This window comes from Stylophora pistillata, chromosome 8 (genome assembly GCF_964205215.1).
Source record: "Stylophora pistillata chromosome 8, jaStyPist1.2, whole genome shotgun sequence".
NCBI lineage: Eukaryota > Metazoa > Cnidaria > Anthozoa > Scleractinia > Pocilloporidae > Stylophora > Stylophora pistillata.
In genome coordinates, this window is record NC_142526.1 from 15,083,082 (window position 1) to 15,107,515 (window position 24,434).

Genomic DNA, 24,434 nt, shown 5'->3' on the forward strand with positions numbered 1-24,434 from the left:
AACAGCATATGGTGGAACTGAGATCCCGAACTTGGGCTCCTGCCGAGTTTACGTAAAGGGCCCTAACAACCCAAAACCCAAAGTAGTCCAGGCGGAAGTTGTAGATGTCGATGGGCCTCCCATCATTGGTAACATATCAGCCCAAAGTCTCAATCTTCTGAAACTTAATTGGGCCGTCGCCGTTGAAAGTAGCAGCAAATCTACCAGTCAGTCCTTTAAACTATTCGACGCACGTGGTAAGCCACATCCCTTCCCACTGACGAAAGAATACCTTCTGAAAGAGAATAAAGATGTCTTTACTGGACTTGGCTGTTTCCCTGGCTCCCTATACCATAGAGAAACTAAGTCGGATATTCCCCCAGTACAACACCCCCCACGGCAGATTCCAGTTCACCTGCAAAGTGTCTACCGAGAAGAACTTCTACGGCTAACACAGGCAGGCATTTTAGTAGAAATACATGATGAGTATACACCATGGGTCAATTCAACCGTGGTCATAAGAAAGCCCAACGGCACGATCCGCTTATGCCTAGACCCCCGTGACCTCAATAAAACCATTCAGCGCACCCCTTACTGTGTGAGAACCATAGATGATGTGATACCCAAGGTCAGTGGCGCCTCCCACTTTAGTATCCTCGATGCCCGAAGCAAACTTTGCACTTTCAATACTCCATGGCGCAAATACAGATGGAAGAGGCTGCCTTTCGGACTTACCTGCAGCGGAGACGTGTTCCAAAAATGGACAATGTGTTTGGAAACCTCGATGGCCTGAGTGGTATTGCAGACGATACCTTTCATTACGGCAAGAGCGAAGCAGAGCACGATCAGCACATACTGAATGTCCTTGACACAGCACGGGAGAACAACATACGATTCAACCCGGATAAGTTTCAGTTTAAAGTAGACCAAACATCCTTTTTGGGTTTACGTGGACTCCAGATGGTCTAACAGCTGATGATCTCAAGATTAAGGCTATCAGAGACATGCCTTCCCCACAGAATCTAGCCGAATTGCAGACCTTCATGGGGATGGTCAACTACCTGAACAGATTCTCCCCGATCATGGCCCAGACCTCAGAGCCCCTGAGGCAACTGATGAAGAAAGGCACACCCTTTGAATGGCAACCAGAGTATCACAAAGCATTTCAAAGTCTCAAACAAATAATCACCGAAGCACCAGTGCTGGCCTATTATGATCCAGAAAAAGACAATGTGATTCAGTCAGATGCAAGCTTAAAAGGACTTGGGTGTGTATTCATACAAGACGGTAAGCCGGTGTGCTATGCAAGCCGATCACTCAGCGATACAGAATCCCATTACAGCAACATTGAAAGAGAACTTTTAGCTGCCTGTTGGTCCTTAGAGATAGCGCTATAGCGATAGAGATATATGTTATAGATATATGTTAGATATATGTTATAGTCATGCTATAGAGATAGCGCTATAGCGCTATCTACTGCGAAGATCGTGCATCATACGTATCTAATACCGCAGTTCAAAATATATGAACTTCATATATTTCATTGTATCTGATTTATCACTTTCACGGGTTTATTACGAATCAACTTAACGGCCTGCTCCCAGTTGGCTTGTTAGCTCAATTGGTAGAGCGCTGCACTAGTATCGCAGAGGTCAGTGGTTCGAATCCCGTACAGGCCTGATTTTTTTCAGGCCTGATTTTCGCTATTGCTTAAATAGCGCTATCTACTGCGAGGATCGTGCATCATACGTAAACAATTTGAATTTGGTTGTGGACGAACTCGAAATATTTGAGATGGCGCCCAACGTGGGGCTGTCAACACACAAACGACGAAATGAGCGAGGAATTAGTGTGGTCTCGCGCTAAACGTGGTGGTAATCGAAGCTTGCGGACGAAGCACATGATTTGCTGAAGGATGAGGTCTTGAATCGACCACGATTGAAAACTCTGATGGAATAGTCATTAGAGAAGTTGGAAATTGTGAAATCCCTCGACGAAGCGATTCTCGAAACGTGTAAGGTCGAAGATATCGAATCCGAGATAGAAGAATCGTACGAGATTAACGAAAGAGCGTTGAAAACACGACGAAGGATCATGGATACGTCAGCCGCTGTCGAGACGGGCGCCAACAAGTCCGACATCACGAAAATTGGTGGAATTAAGGTGCCTCCTATTTCTGGAGATCAACACGCAAATGCAACGTTAAATTTGGATTCTGGAGTTCCTTCAATTCAGGCGTCGGGGAGCTCGAAGGCGAACACACTACACGCTGGAAACACGCAATTGTCGGAGAGCACTGATCATGCAGGTATGGTTGAACAAACTAACTTTAGCTCGTTAGCTAATCCAAAGGCAAAGTTACCTAAACTCGTACTACCGAAGTTTAGAGGTGTAGTTACTCAATGACAGACTTTCTGGGATAGCTTTAACAGCTCCATTCCAATAAATCCTCATCTAAGCCCGATCGATAAATTTAACCATTTGCACTCGTTGTTGGAAGGACAAGCACCCCGCGCTATACAATGACTGACTCGAACGGACGCGAATTATCAATCGGCTATCGAATTTTTGCAGAATTGTTTCGGTAGGCTCCAGAAGATAATTTCAACACACATGGATGAGTTGCTAAAATTTCCTTGGTGTACTAGCGACAAGGCTTCACAGCTCCAATTTGTGTATGACAAGATTATCGTAAACGAGCCGGTTTGGAGTCCCTTGGTGTCAGTTCTAGCCAGTATGGAAGCTTGTTAATTTCCGTAATTATGTCCAGATTACCGCAAGAGAGTTTGAGTTTTGGTCGAGGGTCGAGGGTAAAATGTCGAGTGTCGAGGGTAAAGTGTCGAGGGTCGGAGAAAAGTGTCGAGGGTCCATAAAAAAAGTACAAATTGTAAACTTTAAAAAAAATTAAATGTCATGAAATGTCAGAGGAAACTCAGAAATTACATATGAATAGATTCCAGACATGTTGTGACTTTTTGTTTTAATATACTTTCACGCTTCATTTACACAGCTTCCACAAATGCACCCGCAATCGCAAATAAATAGATGCCGGCTGATCGAGGTCAAGGTTAACTTTGTGGAAAGCGTGACTAAGCAATTCGTCCATCGAAATATCATTTTCTCTTAAGCACCTAAATCTCGCAGTTTCTGGGTTTCCATCCACCGTGAAGTCCTAAGCAAAAAAAACCCGAACTGAGGAACAGCAAATAAAAAATAATTTCGCAACCAGAGATGCGCTAATGGAGGGGCTTTCAGCAACATCTGACAAAAGATTGACAAGAAAAACGTATAAATTTTTGTTGATTCAGTATTTTTTTTATTATTTTTATCGATGGTATGTTTCAAGATTTTTTATCTCGGAATGCGACAAAATCAAAATTTTCTGAATAAACAATTTTCGTTTGTGAGTTAACGTTTACAATACTAAGTGTATGAGCTGGAATAAAAGTTTCTCAAACATGACATAACATCGAAAAGATATGTTCCTGTCGTGCGCTAATGGAGAGGCTTTTAGCAACGTCTGACAAAAGATTGACAAGAAAAACAAATGTTTGAATTTGTGCTTTTTATCGTCGGTGTGTTTGAGGATTTGTGTTTGTAGTTTACTTCTCTAATAAGCGCTTGAGGTTGACAGATGTTTTGCCAAACGTTTCTCTTTGGTATTATTTAAGCCAGAGGGCACACTTGATTATGAAAACAAGCTGATCACAATGATCACAGTTGTACCTCTGCAAGAGATTGCACATGTTAAGCTCTTGAGGGATATATTTTTTCGTTAACGTTGAAACTTTTTATTTTTATTTTTTAGCGTCTCTTCGCAGGCCGGACCAACACGCAAGGTCTTAAAATAACTGAGAAGAATATTCTTCCTTTCTGTAATATCAAGAAATGGTTAGATATTCTAGTCTTCTCGGATAGGGACGAATAAATGGAGGTCCCGTCCTGTAGGGTTAGGGGTAGGAGACGTTAATTTCCCACGCACGAGTATACTGTGTGATGGATGTCCTCCCCTGGGGTGGGTTGGGTGGGTGCTTACAGGGCCGTATCTGAAAACCACTTCTGTGAGAATGCACCCTGTCTAAAGATTATTATCTATCTATCTATCTAAATATTGAGATTGTCGCTGCACTGTAAATACCTGATAAGAGACTGGCACCTGTTCCTCTGAAACGGCGGTATTTTCAGCCATCGTCCACATCCAAAACAATTTTCTTCCCTCTTACGACACTCACTCCAGGACAGTAACTTTCTTGTACTCCATAATCGGAAAGTCCAAATCAGGGCTCTAAGATTTTAACAGTGCGCATTAATTTTATCAAGTAATTTAAAAAGATAAACTATTTTATGGAAATAACTCGAGTAACAATGTGATGATGTTAGATAATAACTTAAAATTACAAACATTGAATCAGCTGATGGCAACTGTAAATCGAGGCATACAACCCATACACATGCAGAAAATGAGTGGTGTGATTTTCACTACCTTGCTAGAAGACTATAAATGTTGTCAACTGAGTTGACTGATGGTTTGAAATACTTCGATAACGTGTTACGCTATTGGAAAGAATACACGAAAGGGGTAACGTAAGACAAATTGCTAAAAAATTATTATAAATTTCTCTCTTTTTTGCATAGGTCTGAGAGCCACATAACGGTCCCCACTGTTATGTTTTGGGGTTGCAGAAGAGTATACACACACACACACAAGATGGCGGGTCAACAGCAAGATTATATTGATAAGGGCACATGGTAACATTACCGCTGCATACTACGCGGGCTCACAACAAACGGACAGTAAATACAGAACATCTCCATACTATAACACCTACCCCTGGAGATTTGTTAAGAATAACTCTCTTATAAGCAAAATAAACAGATACTAAGTACTAACGAGTCTCCATTTGAGTGTCCTTGGAACTAAGTATTCTGTGAATTCATCAGCTAACTAACGATCAGTCAGTAACAACAACAACAAGTGTTCATTAATAATGTTCAGTTCACATCTCCTCAATCAATCTCTAGGGATGTCTGTGAGAGCGGGACGATCGACGCAGCATAGGACTTGTGGAGGCAGGAGTTGTCTCCGATTGAGCTGAGTTATCTGGTGGATGTGAACTGGTTTCAGGTGAGCTAACCGGTTTGGGTTCTAGAACAATTGGGGTTGCCGTCTCCAAGGATGGTACACCAGATTCAGCTCTTGTAGAGTGGGAGTTGTTCTGCAAGACGTCATCCACATGTCGCCTCCAAACTCGCCCATCATCAAGGTGAACTTGGCAATAGTGTGAAGAGGGGCGTTGTACCACGGTTCCAGGTTGCCACTTTTTCCCTGACAAGTGGTCGCGCGCAAGGACTGTGTAGCCAACAGCAATTTCTCGCAATTTAGCATACTTTGTCTTTACTTGCTGGTGGGAGATATGAGTGACGAGGTTCGGTCTCACTAGAGAGAGACCTGTGCGCAATTCTCTTTGAAGAAACAGTATGGCTGGGGACGAGCCGGGTGTGGCATGCTGGGTGCTTCTGTAAGACGAAAGGAAGTTCTGAATTCTCTGCTGCAGTGTGCAGGATGGATCAGATGCTGAGGATTCTAGAGAGCGCTTGAAGGTTTGCACAAACCGCTCAGCTAGACCATTTGAAGATGGATGATACGGGGAAACCAATATCTTGTGGATGCCATTTTGTCTGAAGAATTCCTCGTACTCAGCAGACCGAAAAGGTGGACCGTTGTCACTAACGATTTGCTTTGGAAAGCCGTATCCTGCAAAAATGTTGCGCATAGCATTGGCTGTTGCTTCAGCGGTGGTGGTTTTCATGGGACTAATCACTTCTGGCCACTTTGAGTGAGCATCAACCATAATGAGATAGTGGTTGGACTGGTGGGTGGCAAAGTCTACATGGATGCGCTGCCAAGGAGCTGTAGGCCATGACCAAGGGGAAAGTGGTGCTGCTTGAGGCGCCCTTCTGATTTGGAAACACTGCTTGCACCCACGTGCTCTCTCCTCGATGTTGCTGTCTATCCCAGGCCACCATACATGACTGCGGGCAACTGCCTTCATGCGTGCGACTCCTGGGTGCGCCTTGTGTAGCTCACTTAAAATCTGCTTCTGTAAGGAGGGAGGTATGACGGTTCGCAGGCCCCATATCAGACAGCCTTGCTCGACAGATAGCTCATCCTGTGGAGGAAGAATGGCCTGAGCTCAGGAGTGGAGTTTTCTTTGAAAAAGGCAGACCAACCATTTTGGGTCATTGCAAGAGCCTTAGCTAGGACTGGATTTCTAGCAGTTTGGCAGTTTCTAAGACAGAAACAGGGTGTTTGCGTAATTGCACTGCCGAGATCTGGAAGATTTTGTCCTCGACACTGGCATCCTTCCTGTACTCCAGGGGTAGTCTAAACAGGGCATCAGAGCTGGCTGCTTCAGCAGAAGGCTTGAACTCAATTTCGTACTGGTACGACAAAAGGAGCAGGGACCAAAGCTGAAGACGCGTTGCTGCCAAGACAGGTGTGGCAGAGTCGGGTGCAAAGATCTTTAGCAAAGGTTTGTGATCAGTTCGAAGTGTGAAATTGCGCCCAAATAGCAGTACTTGGTCAAACCAAAAAGGATGGCTAGGCCTTCCTTCTCTATTTGACTGTAATTCTTCTCAGATGAATTTAAGGACCTTGAGGCATATGCGATTGGTCTCTCGTCTCCGTTGGGGAAACGGTGATGTACGACAGCCCCTATACCATATTGGCTTGCGTCGCTTTCAAGAATCACCGGGAGTCTAGATTGTAATGCACCAGCACATGGGAGGAAGAGAGAGATTCTTTTGCATTGTTGAAGGCCTCCTCGCACTGGGGGGACCACAGGAGCTCTTGATCTTTTTGAAGGAGCTGATTGAGTGGCTGAAGAATTGAGCTCATATTGCGGATGAACTTCCCGCGGTAGTTTATCATTCCAAGGAAAGCCCTTAATTGGGTGCAGTTTTCAGGGCGTAGTGCTTTCTTTATGGCTTCAACTTTATCCTCCGTTGGGGAGATTCCTTCAGCAGAAATGACGCAGCCCATATAGGCTAATGACCGCTGCATGAACTTGCACTTGTTGAGCTGGAGTCGCAAGCCGTAACTGTCTAAGCGACTGAGAACAGTGTTCAGATTCTGGATATGCTGTTCATCATCCTTGCCCGTGATCAGAATGTCATCTTAAATGGCTGCGACATGCTCAAGACCTTGAAGAATGATGTCCATGGTCCGCTGAAAAATTGCTGGGGATGAGGCAATATGCAAACGGTAGCCTTTTGTAACGATTTAGACCATGCATGATGTGTGTTGATGGTTACGAACTGCTGGCTGTCAAGATCCAATGGGAGTTGCTGATAAACATTCTTTAAATCAAGCTTGGTGAATCGTTTTCCGCCTCGCAACTTGACAAATACATCCTCAGGCAGGGGAATTGGATACTGAGGGACATTGAGTTGGTGATTGACAGTAACAGCATAGTCTCCACATGACCGTGTGGTGCCATCCGCCTTGAGAACATGAACCATGGGTGTTGCCCATTCACTGAATTCGACCTTTTCCACAATACCTTCGAATTCGAGTCGGTGGTACTCTGCATGTACCGCTTCCTGGAGAGCGTAAGGTACTGGGCGGGCCTTCCAGAGCTTTGGCTGGGCATCCGGTTTCATCTCCAGTTTAGCTGTAATTCCCTGAATAGTACCAAGGCCAGGCTTGAAGACATTAGAGTGGCGCTGGACTGTGTTGTGCAATTGTGACTCGACCTCTGGTGCGAGACCTGGGTCTGAGACATGGATGCTAAATTTTTCTTCCAATCCAGGTTGACACGAGAGAGCCAATTTCTTCCAAAGAGTGATGGTCCAGAGCCTTTAACTATAAGGAGTGGCACACTGACACGCTGATTTTGATACTTGAGTTCTACTAGGAACTGACCAGAGACTTGGACTGGGTCCCCTGTGTAGGTGTGCAGGCGTGTATCAGAGGGTTGGAGTGGGGTCTCCTTGAAATGCCTGTTGTAAGTCTTCTGGGAGATAATTGAAAATACAGCGTCGGTGTCCAATTCCATTAAGATTTGGGTTCCGCTCAATTCGACGGGGACTTCTATGTCATTGTTCTGTGCTGAAGATAGAAAGAAAATGGATTTGAAGGGGGGTCGAGTTGTGACGCTTCTGGCTCTTCAACCATACGGATCTTCTGAGAATTAGACTTGCATGCATCTGTGATATGACCCGATCGCCCACAGGAATGGCAGGTATAGTTCCTGTATTTGCACTGTGAACGTGCGTGGCCTGTTTTGCCGCAACTAAGACATTCAGAAGTGCTGTTGTTTTGATTCTGGTTAAGTGGCTTTTTGCCTCGGCCCTCACATGTAGGCCTGCGTGTTCTGCGCGGACGATATGTCTGACGGCCAACAGAATCGAGCTTGTTTATCGGAGTGGCGTCTTCTCGAGAGAATGCAGCGACATCTGTCTCAGCAGCCTCAGCGCCGAGCGCTTTTTTGAGAGCTTCGTCAAAGTTGTGTTACTCGGTTAACAACTTTTTCTGTATTTCCTTGTTGCGAAGTCCACAGACCAAGCGATCACGTAGAGCTTCATTTAGATGTGTGCCGAAGTTGCAGGTAGAAGCGAGGTGTTTGAGCGTAGCGGCGAAAGTGGAAACGCTTTCTCGTTGGAGTTGAATGCAGTTGTGAAATCGGTATCGTTCTGCGATAAGAAGTTTCTTCGGGGCAAAGTAGTTCTTGAGAATGGTTGCGAGATTACCGTAAGTTCTCTCCGAAGGAGCCTCTGGGGAGCACAGGTCCGAAAGGACGTCGTAAGCTTTGGAACCGACGACAGAGATCAGGGCTGCTCTGCGTTTTAATCGTTCGCCTGTATCCGCTGGAACGCCGTTCGCGATAAAATACTGCTCCAAACGCTCCAAATAACGATTGATATTGGTGGAGGTTGGATCGAACTCTTCTATTTTGCCTAAGTTTCGCATGATCCCGTATTCGTCGCCAGATATGTTATGTTTTGGGGTTGCAGAAGAGTATACACACACACACACACACAAGATGGCGGGTCAACAGCAAGATTATATTGATAAGAGCACATGGTAACATTACCGCTGCATACTTCGAGGGCTCACAACAAACGGACAGTCAATACAGGACATCTCCATACTATAACGCCCACCATGCCCAAAGTACAATGTTCCCACCGATATCCCCTCCGGCTCTATGATCTTGACGTAATCTTCATCCTGCAAGGAAGAAAAATGTGTTTTGGAACCACTTACAATGACAGCACTTAGTGTAAAATATGGACTGGACTGGACTATTTTTGGACGATGTTTTGGACGATTTTTTGGACGATTTTATAAGGGGGAGGCACACCTTTAGTACTCAGGAGGGAGGGGTGGGTGTAGTCAACAAGTACTAAGGGAGGGCTGGGGGAAGAGTGCTATTACTCAGGGAGGGGTGGTTGGTGGTTGTAATTGTAAGCACTACTTGTTAATGGAGCTTTTACTCGACCGTGATAATTATTGATTGGTGCGAGGAAGAAAATTTAGTGGTTAATAATAAAGACAATAGAATTTTTATTTCTCGGAACTATCAATCTGATAGTTGCCCCTTGGAAATTTGATGTTCTTAAAACCAGCATATTTGTTTTTAGAACACAAATTTCCGCGGGGCAACTATCAGTCGACAGTTCCTCGACAGAAACACTCTATTGTTTAACTAGGTATTTCGGTGTAGTGCGAAATTCTGTGATCTCGTCTGATAAGATCACTGACAAAAAGAAGATAGATAAATTCAGTAATATACTGTATACACACAAAGGAAAACGTGAAGCAACTGATAGTGCACACACAAGTCGACTCAAAAGGCACACGGATAACTCAACAGTGGAGGATCGTAAACGCAGCATTTTAAATATAAATTAAAGTCCAGTGTTTACTTGGCAGTTTCGCCTTCGCATAACGGAAATTCCGAGATCTCGTCTGATAACATCAATAGCAAGAGGAAGAGAGATAAATCTGGTAGTTACACAATGCATACACGTGTTTCGAGATGTGCGTTTTCGAGTTGTGCGCTCTGCGGTCTGCGTTTTCGAGGTCTGTTTTAACGAGACACCTGAGAGAATATTGCTTTGTATGATTGTACCAAAAATGATTTCATATAGTGAACGTACAAACAAAATTGCGATAGCGCTTGTGAATTCTATATTTGCGGCTCAAGTCGCAGGAACGAAGAAGGAAGGAAGGAAGGAAGGAACGGAATGGAAATTCTGTGATCTCGTCTGATAACGTCAATGACAAAAGAAAGAGAGATAAACCTGGTAATTACACAAAGGAAAACTGATGGTGAGTCGACTTTGAGTCGACTCAAAAGGCACACGCATAACCTATGCCAGACTGGTAACTCAACAGTGGAGGATCGTAAACACGATATTTTCAATAATAATTAAAGTCCAGAATTTACATGGCAGTTTCTCTTTCGTATGGCTAAAAAATTAAAGAAACGCCGCGGCCCAGCGCAAAATGTTGATGTAGGAGAAGTCAGTCGAAAAACCGATTAAAATAATTACGTTGGAGTACAAGCTCCATAACAACCTACGACCCCTCCCTGAGTAGTAACACTCTTCCCCCATCCCTCCCTCAGTACTTGTCGACTGTACCTACCCCTCCCTGAGTACTAAAGATGTGCCTCCCCCCTTATAAAATCGTCCAAAAAAATCGTCCAAAAAATAGTCCGGTCCAGTCGATATGCCCAATGACAGTATGAGTTAAGCGTTAATAATGATAATAACAATAATAATAATGATAATAATAATAATAATAATATTAATAAGGTAAGGCTCCAGAGAGCGCGGCTCATATCCTGTTAGGATGCAGTGCGCCAGCCCAGAACAAGTATCTCTCTAGACACGACGCAGCACTGAAGGTACTGTTTTACGAACTGTTGTATGATGAGGGAGTTATAGACGAGATACCACCCTGGTACTCACCCGACAAGCCCAAGCCCGTGTATGAGTCAGAGAATGTTAAAGCTTATTGGGATGTCCCCAAACATGCTGATGTAATAGCTATATTTATCATTTTCTTGATTAATAATAATAATAATAATAGATGATGTGGTAAAAAGGAGCCACTTGTAGCTTGAGACAAAGAAATCATGTCGCAATATATTTTTATGAGAATGTCTCTTCTGTGGTTTTTTTTGTTTTCTCCAGTTTTTTGAGGTTTAATTTAAAAACAAAACGTGGACTTTGTAAAGCTACACACCAATTTCATCCTGTATCCCGTTCTAAAAAGTCATATCATCCCGTCTCCCTTATCCTTATTTATCTGTATGACCTGTATGACCTGTATGCTTGTAAATTTCTGAGAAGCATTGATGCAGACTGTCAACTGTTATTAACAAATGAGAAATCATGTTGCTGAATGTCTTTTATGTATTTAAGTTTTTCCTACTCCGTTTTCGGTGAAAATAGCTATTTTGTGTCGCATACAGTCAGCAAATGCCTAGATCACCATGGAGGTGACTTAATTTTTCCTGAGAACAGCCAAGGCCTTATGCCAATCAGAAGGTACCTTTTGATTTCCCAGGTCCACTTCACACATAAAATCAATGCGGCCGTCTCCTCGCGCCTACATAAAAGCAATCAATAATTGCAGCTGTATGTCAATCGAAGAAATACCTAATATACATATATACATTCTCAATGATTTAAACACATGTTCAGTATTGGGATCAATAAATTAATCACGACTCACATTTAAACGATTACTTTTCAAGTATTCAAACACTTCGTTCTTGGCAGCCTCGCAGCTAGAACCCAACTGACGAGCAGCTGCATGATAAAAACAGCCCCCATCCCTAGGAGGATCGTAGCATACTTGAAATCCAGCTTCTTGAATTCTGAACGTCAGTTGTTTATTCATTTTTATCTAAATAAACCAAAAGACAAAGATTGTAAAGAAAATGTAGAAAATGTAAACTGAAGAAATAATCTTACAAAGGTCGTTTTGTGTCTTAAGCCTAAACTTCGGAAACCAGTGGGTTGGCTCGTTGTCTTTCTTGTTTCTAACTATTCAGTACCTATATAAGACAAAAAGTGCCAAAACCATAGGTGTTAAACGAGATAGAGCAAGTCGAACGAAATTTTGAAATAAATGTATATTGCAAGCCATGCTGCCGACAGATCGTGCACTAACTTCAAAGATCGAAGACACAGGTAGCGAATAATTTCCTAAGACTAATGGCAAGTACAAGTTACAACAATTACAAACAAACCTGGAAATAAGGAGTTAATCCACCAAAATTGGTAAAAAAAGGCACAAGTGGCAAGAGCACCTGTTTTCTCGTCGACACTGATATCAAACCAGGAACGGAGGAAGACACTCTGTAAACGGAAATATCCTTGACAAGGCATGTGCAGACTTTAAGTCAATCAAAGTGGTGTAAAAACAAGAACCCTCTACGGAGTTCCTACATCAATATGCTAAATCTCCCTACTCACTAGCATTCATTTCTTGGAAGGTTAGTTCTGAGAGTTTTAAATCAGATTAAAATCCCCGAGTTCATTATGATGTCAGGAGAAAGAAGATTCTTAACACTCCGAGTATGGGGTGAAATCATGACAAGTTGAGGCTCGAGAGATTAGCGAAGGTGTAAAGTTGAACGCTGACAAACCCAAGATATGGGTCGCACTTGGGCGAAGTTTTCAACTTTGCCGGCAAAAAAAAACACAGAAAATTTGAAACTGCAATCGGAAAGCAAACTTTTGGTTTCAACTATCAGGGTCGCACTAGGTGAAAAAAATGTCAGTGATGACACTTTGATAAACCAGATACACGTTTATCGACGTGCTATAGGGAGAGAGCAGTGAGCTGAAAAAGGACAATAAACGTTAAAAAAATGCGTCCCGTTGAAGCATTGTTGATAACGATCACGGTGATGCTTATTCTTCTTATTCAGTTAAATCACGAGCACTTTTTTGTCTTTCGTATGATCTATGAAAGATGGGTTAGCGCCTGTTTAACTGTTTTGACTGCCGCTATGATGAGAGTGAGAAATCGACGTCAGCGAAGATTACTTCGAGCGCCATATGCCTGATCAGTTCTGCGACCAGTCGAGTCGTTTGCTGTTTACTGACAAGCGATGACAGTTACCGCTGTGATAGCTATTGTTTAGCCCGAGTTTTCCGAAATCTACCTGCCCCACCCAAGCACTACGGCGTCTTTGATGTTTTGGCCGGTTTTCAAAGTTTTTGCGAACTGGAAAAGTTAGGGTCGCACTAGGCAATGTGCCCCGATGACAGGTTTTTACACCAAAGTGACCACATTCACACCAAACTTTGCCAAGTGCGACCCACGCCTAACCCAACATACAATCAGATGAAAACACCGTCTTCTGCAGCTCTTATCGCTAACGTTAATGAAGGCACTCGACCCTCGTCAGATGGAATCCAAATTAAATGTGCTTATTGTCGTGGCGGTCATTATTCAGCTTCTTGTGATCGTGTTATTGGCCTGCAAGCTCGTCTGGAAATCCTCCGAAGAGAACGAAGATGTTTTGTTTGCTTGCGATACGGTCATCGAAGCAGTTCCTGTAGTTTGGACTGTCGGCGTTGCCACGGAAAACATCATCAGTCCTTGTGTCGCCAAATGAATTCACCGAGAGAGTCATCCGGCCCAAGTGAGTATTCGCAGAACACGCAGACTCTTGTGAGTGACGTAACAAATAGTCACACAACGAATGGTCATGTAGCGAACACACAAACTCAGAGAATCACAACGGCCGCCAGTTCTGAAACAACAATAATAATAATAATAATAATAATAATAATAATATCAATTTCTATAGCGCATTACCATGCAATGTTCTAATGCGCTTTACCACACTGTGTGGGGGACTTTTCCAGACTGCCAACTGCAGTTTACAATTAATAAAGAAGAAATTTTACAGATGCCCCCTCCCCCAGATTCCTAGTATACAGGCCAGACCACCTCACAGTAGTCTCGTGATGTGGGTTCTTTAACGTCCCCTGCCTAACCAAATTAACTAATTGACAGATGCAGGAGATGGGACCTCCGGCTTTACGTCCTATTCGAGAAGACTAAGCAATGTGAGTGAAGCGTCTTGCTTAAGGACACAACGTCAAGCCCCAGCCAGGACTTGAACCCGGGCCGTCTGACCCAGAGTCCAGCGCACTGACCACTGGACTACTCACGCCTCACAATAAAAACGGAGGGACACGTTTTATTGCAAACCGCAACTGCACTCGCAACAAATCAAGATGGTTCAAAATCTACCAGGGTGAAAATATTGTTCGACTGTGGAAGCCAACGTTCGTATTTAATGGATAGTCTTAAGTCTAGGCTTGGCCTGAAACCAACAAGGACGGAAAACCTTCATCTCAACACCTTTGGAGAAAGGTGTTGAGATTCCCTTATTGGATCTGACGACTACTGGGACTTCGTAACCAATGAAATCGTGCGTAGAGACCTTGGTCCTACCGCAATCAACAGTAAATTCGGATGGCTGCTCTTAGGTCCAACGGATTTCGCTACTAATTCTGAACTGAACAACTGTGACAAACCTGATCATATCGGGCAACAGCAATGGTTTGTTCGACCACACCCAAGACCCCCTTGTGGGTACTTTGAAGCGGTTCTGGGAAACTGAATCCATCGGAATAAGGGGAGAATTGGACTGCGAGCAGTCAAGTGATTGTTTGAACGACAATGTGCAATTTAATGGAGAAAGTTACGAAGTGGAACTCCTATGGTAGGAGAATCGCCCTGTCATATCGAGTGATTACAAACTAAGTGTTGAAAGTCTCAAATCTCTGCAACGAAGATTCTTGAAGTAACCAAACTTAATTTACGAATACCATCGAATCATTGAAGATCAAATTGGCCAGGGAATCGTGGAAAGGGTTCCCGCAGAACAAAGCGAATCCAACGAAAGCGGAACTGTGCATTATTTACCACACCATGGTGTGATTCGAAGAGATCGAGAGACGACTAAGCTGAGAGTTGTATATGACGGATCAGCTAAACCACCTGGACGCAACCACTCCTTCAACGATTGTCTTCAAGCTAGTCCTAATCATACACCACAGCTGTTTGACACTCTTGTTAAATTTCGCTGGCACAGATTTGGTCTGACAGCCGATATCGAGAATGCCTTTCTGATGGTTGGAATTGGCGAAACCGACAAGTACATGCTGAGGTTCTTGTGGTTTAAAGATCCTGGCGACCTGAATTCCGAAATTGAAGATTTGAGATTTAATAGACTAGTGTTTGGACTGAGACCATCGCCAGCCACCTTAGGATCGACGATTCGACACCGCTTAGATGCGCAACTATCAGAGGAGTTTAATATGGAATTGATCGAGCGTTAAAGAATTCCCTGTATTTAGATGATCTCGTTACCGCAGGAGCGAACGACGATGAGGTGTTAGATTTGTACTTGAAGTCCAAATCAATTATGCAGCGAGGTGGATTGAATTTGCGAAGGTGGAACACTAACTCGACCGTTGTACGAGAGGCAATCAACCGATCAACTGAGAGAGTGACGCCCCATCTGTATCTGAAGCCGCGAAGTCCGTCACAGAAGAAGACGAATTCTATGCAAAGACCACAACACGACCACCAGTCAATGACGACAAGAACGCCAAGCGTAATATTGTCAAGGTGTTGGGCTCAATTTGAAATATTACAACCGATGAATTCACGTTCGACTTATCTGATCTTCCAGAACAATCCAAGCTGCCTCCGACTACTGAGCGGTCATTGCTGAGGATCTCGGCTAAAATAGTTGACCCGCTTGGAATGTTAAGCTCATTCACTATATGGTGGAAGGCTTTATTTCAAGCACTTTGTAATGAGCGCACCGATTGGGATGAACAACTGAACGAAGAACACTTGATGAAATGGAATTCACTCATCGCCGAACTTCAAACGCTGAACAGTGTTCGCATACCGAGATATTACTTCGACAGCCATTCAGTAAGTAAAGTAAGTCAACCAGTCACTCGGCCTGTCAGTCACTATTAAGTCAAACAGTCAAACAATGAATCAACCAGGTAGTCAACCAGTTATTTAGTTAATCATTCAAACAGGCAGTCAGCCAGTCAGTCACTAGTCAGTAAGCAAAATAGTCAGCCGGCTAGGCAGTGGAATATTTCACCAAAAACGTTGCACTCGCCTGGCTTTGGTGTTTTGTTACAGATTTTATCCTAATCTAACGAAAAAAGTACGTTTTGGCTTCTTCGCAGAGAATTTTTGCAAAACCATGTTTTGAGCCCGATTTGAGCAAGAGCAAAATAAGCGATATTTTCACTTTGGCCAAACTTGGTTGAAAACATTGCACCTCACCTGGTTTTTGTGTTTTCTTACGGGTGTGAACGGAAAATAATGCAAAAAGGAACTTTTTGCTTGTTTGCAAAAACTTATTGCGTGTTTTTGAGCCCGATTAGGGTTAGAGCAAAGTAAGCGACTTTTAGCTATTGGACCTAGTTTCGTTGAAAAAAAATTGCTTTTGACCTGGAGTTAGTGTTTTCTTTATATATTTCAACGCAATTTAGTGAAAAAAGAGCGTATTGGCTTTTTTGCAGAGCCTTTTTTTTTTATTTTTATTAAAACCGTGTTTTTAAGCCCAATTTGAGCTAGAGCAAAATAAGTGTTTTTCACTCTTGGGTCGTATTTCGCTGAAAACATTGCTTTTGACCTAGACTTGGTGGTTTTTTTAATTTTGTTTTTATAGATTTCAATGCATTCTAATCAAAAAAGTGCGTTTTGGCTTGTATCCAGATATTTTTGGCAAACCGGCGCCACTGAGTTATTTGCCTCTGACTGACTAATGGCTGACTAGCTGACTGATCGGTCGACTGCCTTGCTTACCAACTAGTGACTAACTGGCTAACCTACTGGTGACTGTCTGGCTCAATGACTGGTTGACTGACTCACTGGTATGTGACCGACTGACTGACTTGTTGACTAACTTGTTAAATAACTAGTGACTGACTGGCTAACTGACGAGTTGATTGACTCACTGATACCTCACTGGCTGACTCACTGGTACCTCACTGGATGACTGACTGGTTGATCGACTCACTGGTACCTGACTGGCTATCTGACTAGTTTACTGTCTTGCTGACGGATTGTTGAATAACTGGCCAACTGACTGTCAGACTGATGAATGACTGACTGGATCACTGAGGATTGACTGCCTGACTGACTGCTTTACTTGCTCGATGGTACTTGACCTGCTAACTGACTAGCTGATAGACTGGCACAGTGACTGGTAACTGACTCACTGGTACCTGATCGGCTTACTGGCTTAATATCCTTTCACTGACTGAGTGACTTACTGATTGATGACTGTCTGCCTGACTGACTGACTAGTTGACTGACTTACTGGTACCTGACCTGGTGACTGACTACTTGACTTCCTCGCACACCAACTGGTGACCGACTTGGTAACGGACGAGCTACTGTCTTACTGACTGACTGGTTGACTGACTTAATGATACCTGACTGCCGTACTGACTGGTTGACTGACTGTTTGGCTGATTGACAGAATTACTGGTTAATGATTATCTATCGAGCTAACCGCCTCCCGGTTAGCTCAATGCATAGAGCTCTGGACTGTTGTGCGGGAGGTCAAGGGTTCGAATCCCGGCCAGACCAACACTCAAGGTCTTAAAAAAACTGAGAAGAATATGCTACCTTTCTATAACATAAAGAAATGGTTAGATTCCCCTCCCTGGGGTGGGATGGGTGGGTTTGTTGGAGCTCAAACCTCGTAGGGGACCCATGTCCTATTGTTTCTGCTCCAGTACTTGGTACAAATCCTTAAATAAATAAATTAATAAGTTGACTGGCGAGTGGCTGTGTGGCAGATTGGTTGACTGACTCACTTGTGCCTGATTGGCTATTTGACTTGTTTACTGACTTGATGACCGACTGGTGACTGAGTGACAAAGTGACTATTGACTGACAGTCCAACGGACTTGTTAACTGACTCACAATTACCTGATCGGCTTGGTGACTGGTTGACTGACTGGTCCACTGAATGGTTGAGTGACAGGCTTAATGGCTAGTGACTGAAGAGTAACTGGCTGACTGACTAGCTAACTGAACGTTTAACTGATGTCTTGACTGACCTGTGACTAAGTGGCTATTCGACTGGCGACTGACTGGCTCACTGAATGGTTGACTGATTCATTGGTACTTGACTCGCTGACTGTCTGGTTGACCGACTGCTCGACTGACTGGTTGACTGGCAGGGTGATTGACTTGCTGACAGACTTATTAGTGGCTGACTAGTGTCTGGCTGTCTGTCTGGCTGACTGAATCACTGGTACTTGATTGGCTGACTGACTTGTTGAGTGAGTTACTGACTGACTTGCTGGTATTTGACCGGCTGACTATCTGGTACACTGTCTGGCTGACCCACTAGTGACTGATTGACCCACTGATGACTGACTAGTTGACTGAGTTGTTTAGTGAGTTACTGGTACCTGACTGTCTATCTGGATGGTTGACTGAGTTAGAGCACAGCTGGCTCGACCAAAGAAAGCTTTACAAAACCGCTCTACTTAAGCCTAATGTACAAAGGATCAGGTAATGGTATGAATTATCTAAAAGATCAAGTAGTCTACTATAACGATTGGCTAGGCAGGAATTTCGCGTTTTACAAGATTAATCACTTTCGAAAAGCTCTTGTAGATAACAACTGCACAATAGGCCATAACAGGCGACGGTTACAGTTTAACGCTAATTACAGTTGATCTAATAATGACTGTTTACGGTTGACTGAATGGGAACTGGTTGTATTTATGCTTTGCTGAGCTTAGCAAGATCTCACAGTTTCTACGTTGAATTTTTATATATTTTTAGTGCTAGCATAAAAACTCGATAACTTAAAATCCTATCGTTACAGTGAGTCGAGTAAGGCTTGGCACATTTCACTATCTGGCCAAATTTTGCAGAAAAGCATGGAGTATCCACTGGATTTTAGTGCTTTCTCACAAATTTCAACCCAGTTTAATGAAAAAATGTGGTTTTGGCTCGTTTGCAGATACCTTTTGCAAAACTGTGTTTTCAGCGTGAGTAGAGCAAGACTTGACGCATTTCACTCTTTGACTAAATTTTTCAGAAAACACCGGGTATCGACTGGATTTCAGTGTTTTCGTACAAATTTCAACCCACTTTCACGAAGAAATTGGTTTTGGCTTGTTTGCAAATACTTTTTGCAAAAATCGTATTTCCAGTGTGAGTTAAGCAAGACTTGGCGCGTTTAACTCTCTGGCAAAACCTCTTAGAAACATCGGGTATCCAATGGATTTTAGTGTTTTCTTACAAATTTCAACCCAAGTTAATGAAAAAATGTGGTTTTGGCTTGTTTGCAGATGCTTTTTGCAAAACCGTATTTCCAGCGTGAGTTTAGAAAGACTTGGCCCATTTAACTCTGGTCAATTTTCCCAGAAAACATCGGGTATGGACTGAATTTTAGTGTTTCTTGTAAATTTCAACCCAATTTAATGAAAAAATGTGGTTTTGGATTGTTTGTAGATACTTTTTGCAAAACTGTATTTTCAGCGTGAGTTGAGTAAGACTTAACGCGTTTAACTCTTTGGTCAGCTTTCGCAGAAAACATGGGGTATCCACTGGATTTTAGTGTTTTTCTACAAATTTCAACCCAATTTAATGAAAAATGTGGTTTTGGCTTGTTTGCAGATTCTTTTTGCAAAACCGTATTTCTAGCGTAAGTTCAGCAAGACGCATGTTACTCGCTGGCCAGATTTTGCAGAAAACATTGGCTGAGAAAGAAAAACATTCGCAGAAAACATTAACTGAGTCAAAAAAGGGAACAATGTCCAACAGCAGAGATTAATTTGCTGAATTATTTAGCGCACGGGTGTTTTACTAGTCAAACGCACTGAGGTTGAGATCTCCGACTAGAATCAGGTCATCCCTCAGGGCGATTTCTTGAAGGGCAGTTGGCAAATCTTCGAGGGATTTGATTTCGTTGTATGGAGATCGGTAAAAGACACCAAAGGTAATTTTACGATTGTTGGAAAACAAAATATCAATAAAAATGAATTCAGATTCACTCTGGAGGGACTCGCGTGGAATGGCTTTGATATGGTCCCGCACAGCGATAGCACACCTCCATGGCGTCCATTAAACTTGCGGTCCCGTCTTAATACCAGATAGTTGTTAGGGAGGATTTCGCTGCCAGAGAAAGAGTTGTCCAAGAGTGTTTCGGTTAAAGCGATGATATCATAGCGCGAGGCGGCAATGTCAAGTTAAGTTTGCTCCTTTTTTTTAGTTCGCGGTGCTTTGCGGATTAGCATAAAATGTCGAGAGGCCATTAAACTTTAATTTAAGTTTCTCTGTTCACTGGGATTATGTAGGTCGGCGACACAAGTACCAAGATTTGGTTCTACATCGGCAATCTTCAGGAGTAGAGTAACTTGATAGCTTGCGACAGAATTAGGGTAGTAATTTATTCTCGAAGAAGTGAACCCTTTTCGAAGTATCGGAGAGATGAAATGGCGTCTTGTCAAACACGCGACGAAGATATCAAAACTCCTTGAGACAGCGGTATTTTGAGTTTTTGTTTCAGGGAATCCTTAAACACAATTGGTAACGGGTGGACGTTTTCGCCAAAGGGAAAAAGATACGTTGGAGATAAGAAGTAAACTCAGTATTACATGTTAACCTACATTTGCCGGTGTCCCCCAGGGTACCAAACTAGGTCCAATCCTTGTTTTGATAATGATTAACGATCTGGCTACCCACTTCGCCCTCCGCTCAAACCACTGGAGGTATGTCGACGACGTAATAATATTTGAGGTTACCAGTTTAGGGGAGGTGTCATCTCTGCAGAACGACATTGACTGCATTTCGCAATGGGCCCAGAAGAACAACATGAATCTTAACCCTAAAAAATGTAAGACCATGACTATTTGTCCACTCAGAACCAAACCTGTCTCCCCAATCCCCTCTATCAATAGCTTACCTCTAGAGGTTGTATCATCTCACAAAGTACTCGGTCTGACCCTGAGTAACACACTGAAGTGGAACGATAACACCAGCGATACTGTTTCCAAAGCGTCCAAGCGACTGCACATTCTCGGGGTCTTGAAGCGCATTGGAGTCCCTCCGGCGGATCTTGTCACCATCTATAGTGCCCTGGTTCGCTCTGTCGCAGAATACTCTTCTGTTGTTTGGGCTTCTTGCCTTCCTCGCTTCCTCATTGACCAGCTTGAAGCTATCCAGAAGAGGGCTATGCGAATCATATATCCTGACCTCCACTATCAACAGGCTCTTGCTCAAGCCAACATTACCAGTTTAGAGGATAGACACATGTCTTAAAGTGTGGCACAATATGAAAAATAATCCGGCCCGCCAGCTGCACCATCTCCTCCCTCCCATGCGATCCGAGTGCCACTCTTACCACCTTAGGAGCAGTAGCAGTTGTAGCCGTTTCCAGTATAGAACAAAACGCTTTGGTTCTAGTTTTTTCCCAGCAATGGCGAAAATTAACTAATCATAAGGTCTAGTTATCTCTATTATAGTATTTTATTTCCCTCTGAATTGTAAATTATTTATAATAGCCTGTAATCCCAGTCCCTCACACACAAGTGTAATTTTATCTATTCCCGTAATATACTATAATTCATAATTTTATGCCACCGTGTGTACTTTTTAATAAACCATCATAATCATTTACCCTATGTTAACCATGTTCTACGGCGTCAACCCAAATGTACTCTAAGTTAAATATGTTCCACCACATTAGTCAAGGTTGTCTCCAAAAATGAGCCAGAATATCCATTTTATAGTCGCTATTTTTATTTTCCAAGTTTTCTGAGGTTACCCGGGATGAGGTTTAAACGTTTTCTGAGAAACCGTTATCTAAATCTTGTGAACTTGATCCTCTACCTGCAGCAGTTTTGAAAGGCTATTTCACGGTATAACTCGCTACTATTACGAAGAATATCACCTTGTCCTTATCGACTGGTCTTTATCCCCCATGCTGAAGAGATCTGACGCTGACTCTGAACAGTTTCAAAATTTTCGTCCGATTTCGAACTTCAAATTAGTATCAAAGCTTGTTGAAAAGGCAGTTGCCATACAACTCACAGATCACGTCATGTCACCTTACCTGGACGAGGTGTTCCAGTCGGCATACAAGAACTTCTTTTCCATGGAAACAGCTTTAATGAAGGTTCAGAGCGACGCCTTGCGCGCAATGGACAATAACGAGTCTATCTTACTTCTCTTATTGGATCTGTCTGCAGAATTCGACACACTGAGTAGACCACTCGATATTGCTATCAAGACTGAAAGATCGTTTTGGAGGTAAGGGTACCGTACTTGCATGATTTAAATCCTGCCTGACGTCTTGCAAGCAGTTCGTACAAGTCAATGACTACAAACCGTTTTAAGTCTCCTCCCCAAAAACGGCTGCTTTCATCCGAACCGCATGCCTACCAATTAGGTAGCAGTAAATCAACAATGACGCCAGTGTCAGCACGAAAATCGCCGGGGTTTCCAATGAATACGGTACAAGATGCTGTGGTTTCCGTTCACATTTCCGATTACGTAGCTTGATTTATTATGCGATACAGCCTATATTTTTGGAAAAAGTGTGCCACTGTTTTTTTTCCGCCGGCTATGAACGTCAAACCGGAATACCTCAAATGAACTTAGAGCAGTTATGAACTGAACTTAAAAACTATTTTTATTTTTAGAAGCCCACTGACGGCAGGTTAGCAAAAAGCATACAAACCTTAACAAATGATGTTGAAAGCAATTTCATTATGTTCACCGAGAAATCGACGAGAATTTCAGAGCCAGGGAACTTCTAAGAGCGAAAAGTTTAGAGAGGTAGTTGGGATATTGCTAGTGACAAAATGTATTTGCACAAGGAATGTGGTTCGTATCAAAGCAGCCGTTTGTGGGGAGAAGCGTTGCATTTAGGAAAACACATCGACAGCGACAATTTTCGGAACCCGCGACAGTTTACCCACGACCCGCGCCGTTTAGATTCTCACCGATCAAGATTGTAAAGATTTAGTCGAATGATATTACACACACGGTAGGCTTCCCTTTTCTGTAATACAGAAAATACCGAGGAAGACAACTACTCACGCAATGCATCCTGGTTAAGCGTGACCCTTAAGATATTCACCCTTTAGAGAAGTTGTAGGTTGATTAAGTCCGGTTGTTTTCAGCCCTTTGCATTTGTGTCCCTTGCATTTTAGCCAAGACCTCAGGCCGTCGTCGTTGAGTTCTAATGGGTTTCTTCCCTCTGAAGACGCACCGGGAATGTCTTCTTCACTCAAATCATCTGCATTATCTGGAAGCTGGTCATTACTGTTGATTGGTATTTCATGAAACTGCAGTACAGATATATGATTTTCATATATTCAAAATCCATTTACTGATATCACTTTGGCCAGCACCTAGTTGGCTTGTTAGCTCAGTTGGTAGAGCAAAGGTCATGGGTTCAAATCCCATACGGGCCTGAATTCTTTTTTCAGGCCTTATTTCCACCCACTAGATAACTAGGGTTGTTACTGCAAGGAACACCTTCATACAACTTTATTCCTTTCTCTTCAACATCAATTACTGTTTCTGGAGCACAATCAAAGGAAGTAGATTATAAAAAATTTTGATTCAGTTAACTATTTGAGTTTGTGAGTAACATTTGATGTTTTCTCATGAAACAGAATGGTCCAGCTAAAGACAACCTAAAAGGAATGAACTTGACAGTACCAAAGGTGACTAACTGGGAAACTTGAGCACCTAGTAATTACATCCTGGTCTGATACTCTGACAATTACAGTCTACTGAGATGATTAAAATGTCCGTTCCTATACAGGAATGTACCTTCCATATGACCTGCACTGTCATAAGCAAAGAGATAACGAAAAAAGTCCGGCAGTGCATTTCACTGCTTAGCTGATCGCATGAAAAGTAAGAAAAGGAGTTAAGAGCATAATGTAGTTGCCACGAAGATTATAGGACGAGGACCAGAGCGAAAACATATTCTTCATATAAGCAGGAAAATGAGTGATAAACAAACTCTTATATAGCAGTATGAGGAAATTCTGAACGCGCATGCTGCACAACGACGTAGAATTGACTTTTGAAAGAGGAGTGGTTTGTAGAGACAAGTAATCTCCAAGTATAGATCTAAGTATACTTTTATTTAGTGCTTCAAGCTTATCCGCATCGTGTGCTCCACATAAGTGCCAGACAGAAGAGAAATGATAAAATGAAGTCAAGTATAAGCTTAAGATTTCCCTGCGTATGAGTCTTCGACAGTGCAACATGACATTAAATTGATTATTAATCTTTTTTTCATACATTTGATGTCTCACATGTCCTTTACCAGGAAGGAAAAACCATACTCCGTATCACCGAGGACTAGACCCAGGTGCTTGGTCTC

At 42.9% G+C, this 24,434-nt stretch overlaps 3 protein-coding genes across 3 annotated transcripts; 2 read left to right on the forward strand and 1 right to left on the reverse strand.

The window, feature by feature from the left end:
- Positions 1-9,016: 9,016 nt before the first annotated feature.
- LOC148725166 (uncharacterized) lies at positions 9,017-11,896 on the reverse strand. Its single transcript, XM_088731455.1, is given in 3 exon segments — positions 9,017-9,301; positions 11,426-11,602; positions 11,729-11,896. Coding segments are annotated over 3 exon segments (576 nt in total). The 3' UTR covers positions 9,017-9,070.
- Positions 11,897-14,701: 2,805 nt separating this feature from the next.
- LOC148725167 (uncharacterized) lies at positions 14,702-15,363 on the forward strand. Its single transcript, XM_088731457.1, has 2 exons — positions 14,702-14,744; positions 14,867-15,363. Exons 1-2 carry the CDS (start codon positions 14,702-14,704, stop codon positions 15,361-15,363), a joined length of 540 nt encoding a protein of 179 aa, XP_088587583.1.
- A 5,386-nt stretch (positions 15,364-20,749) lies between these two features.
- Positions 20,750-21,349, forward strand: LOC148725168 (uncharacterized). Its single transcript, XM_088731458.1, has one exon. It carries the CDS (start codon positions 20,750-20,752, stop codon positions 21,347-21,349), a length of 600 nt encoding a protein of 199 aa, XP_088587584.1.
- The last annotated feature ends 3,085 nt before the right edge of the window (positions 21,350-24,434 follow it).

Excerpts from the sequence above, each read along its gene's own strand:
- LOC148725167 (XM_088731457.1), top strand. The coding sequence starts at position 14,702 with ATGTGCAATTTAATGGAGAAAGTTACGAAGTGGAACTCCTATG. Across the intron at positions 14,745-14,866 it reads TACGAAGTGGAACTCCTATG|ATCAAATTGGCCAGGGAATC; the intron begins GTAGGAGAATCG and ends GAATCATTGAAG.
- LOC148725168 (XM_088731458.1), top strand. The coding sequence starts at position 20,750 with ATGATTAACGATCTGGCTACCCACTTCGCCCTCCGCTCAAACCACTGG.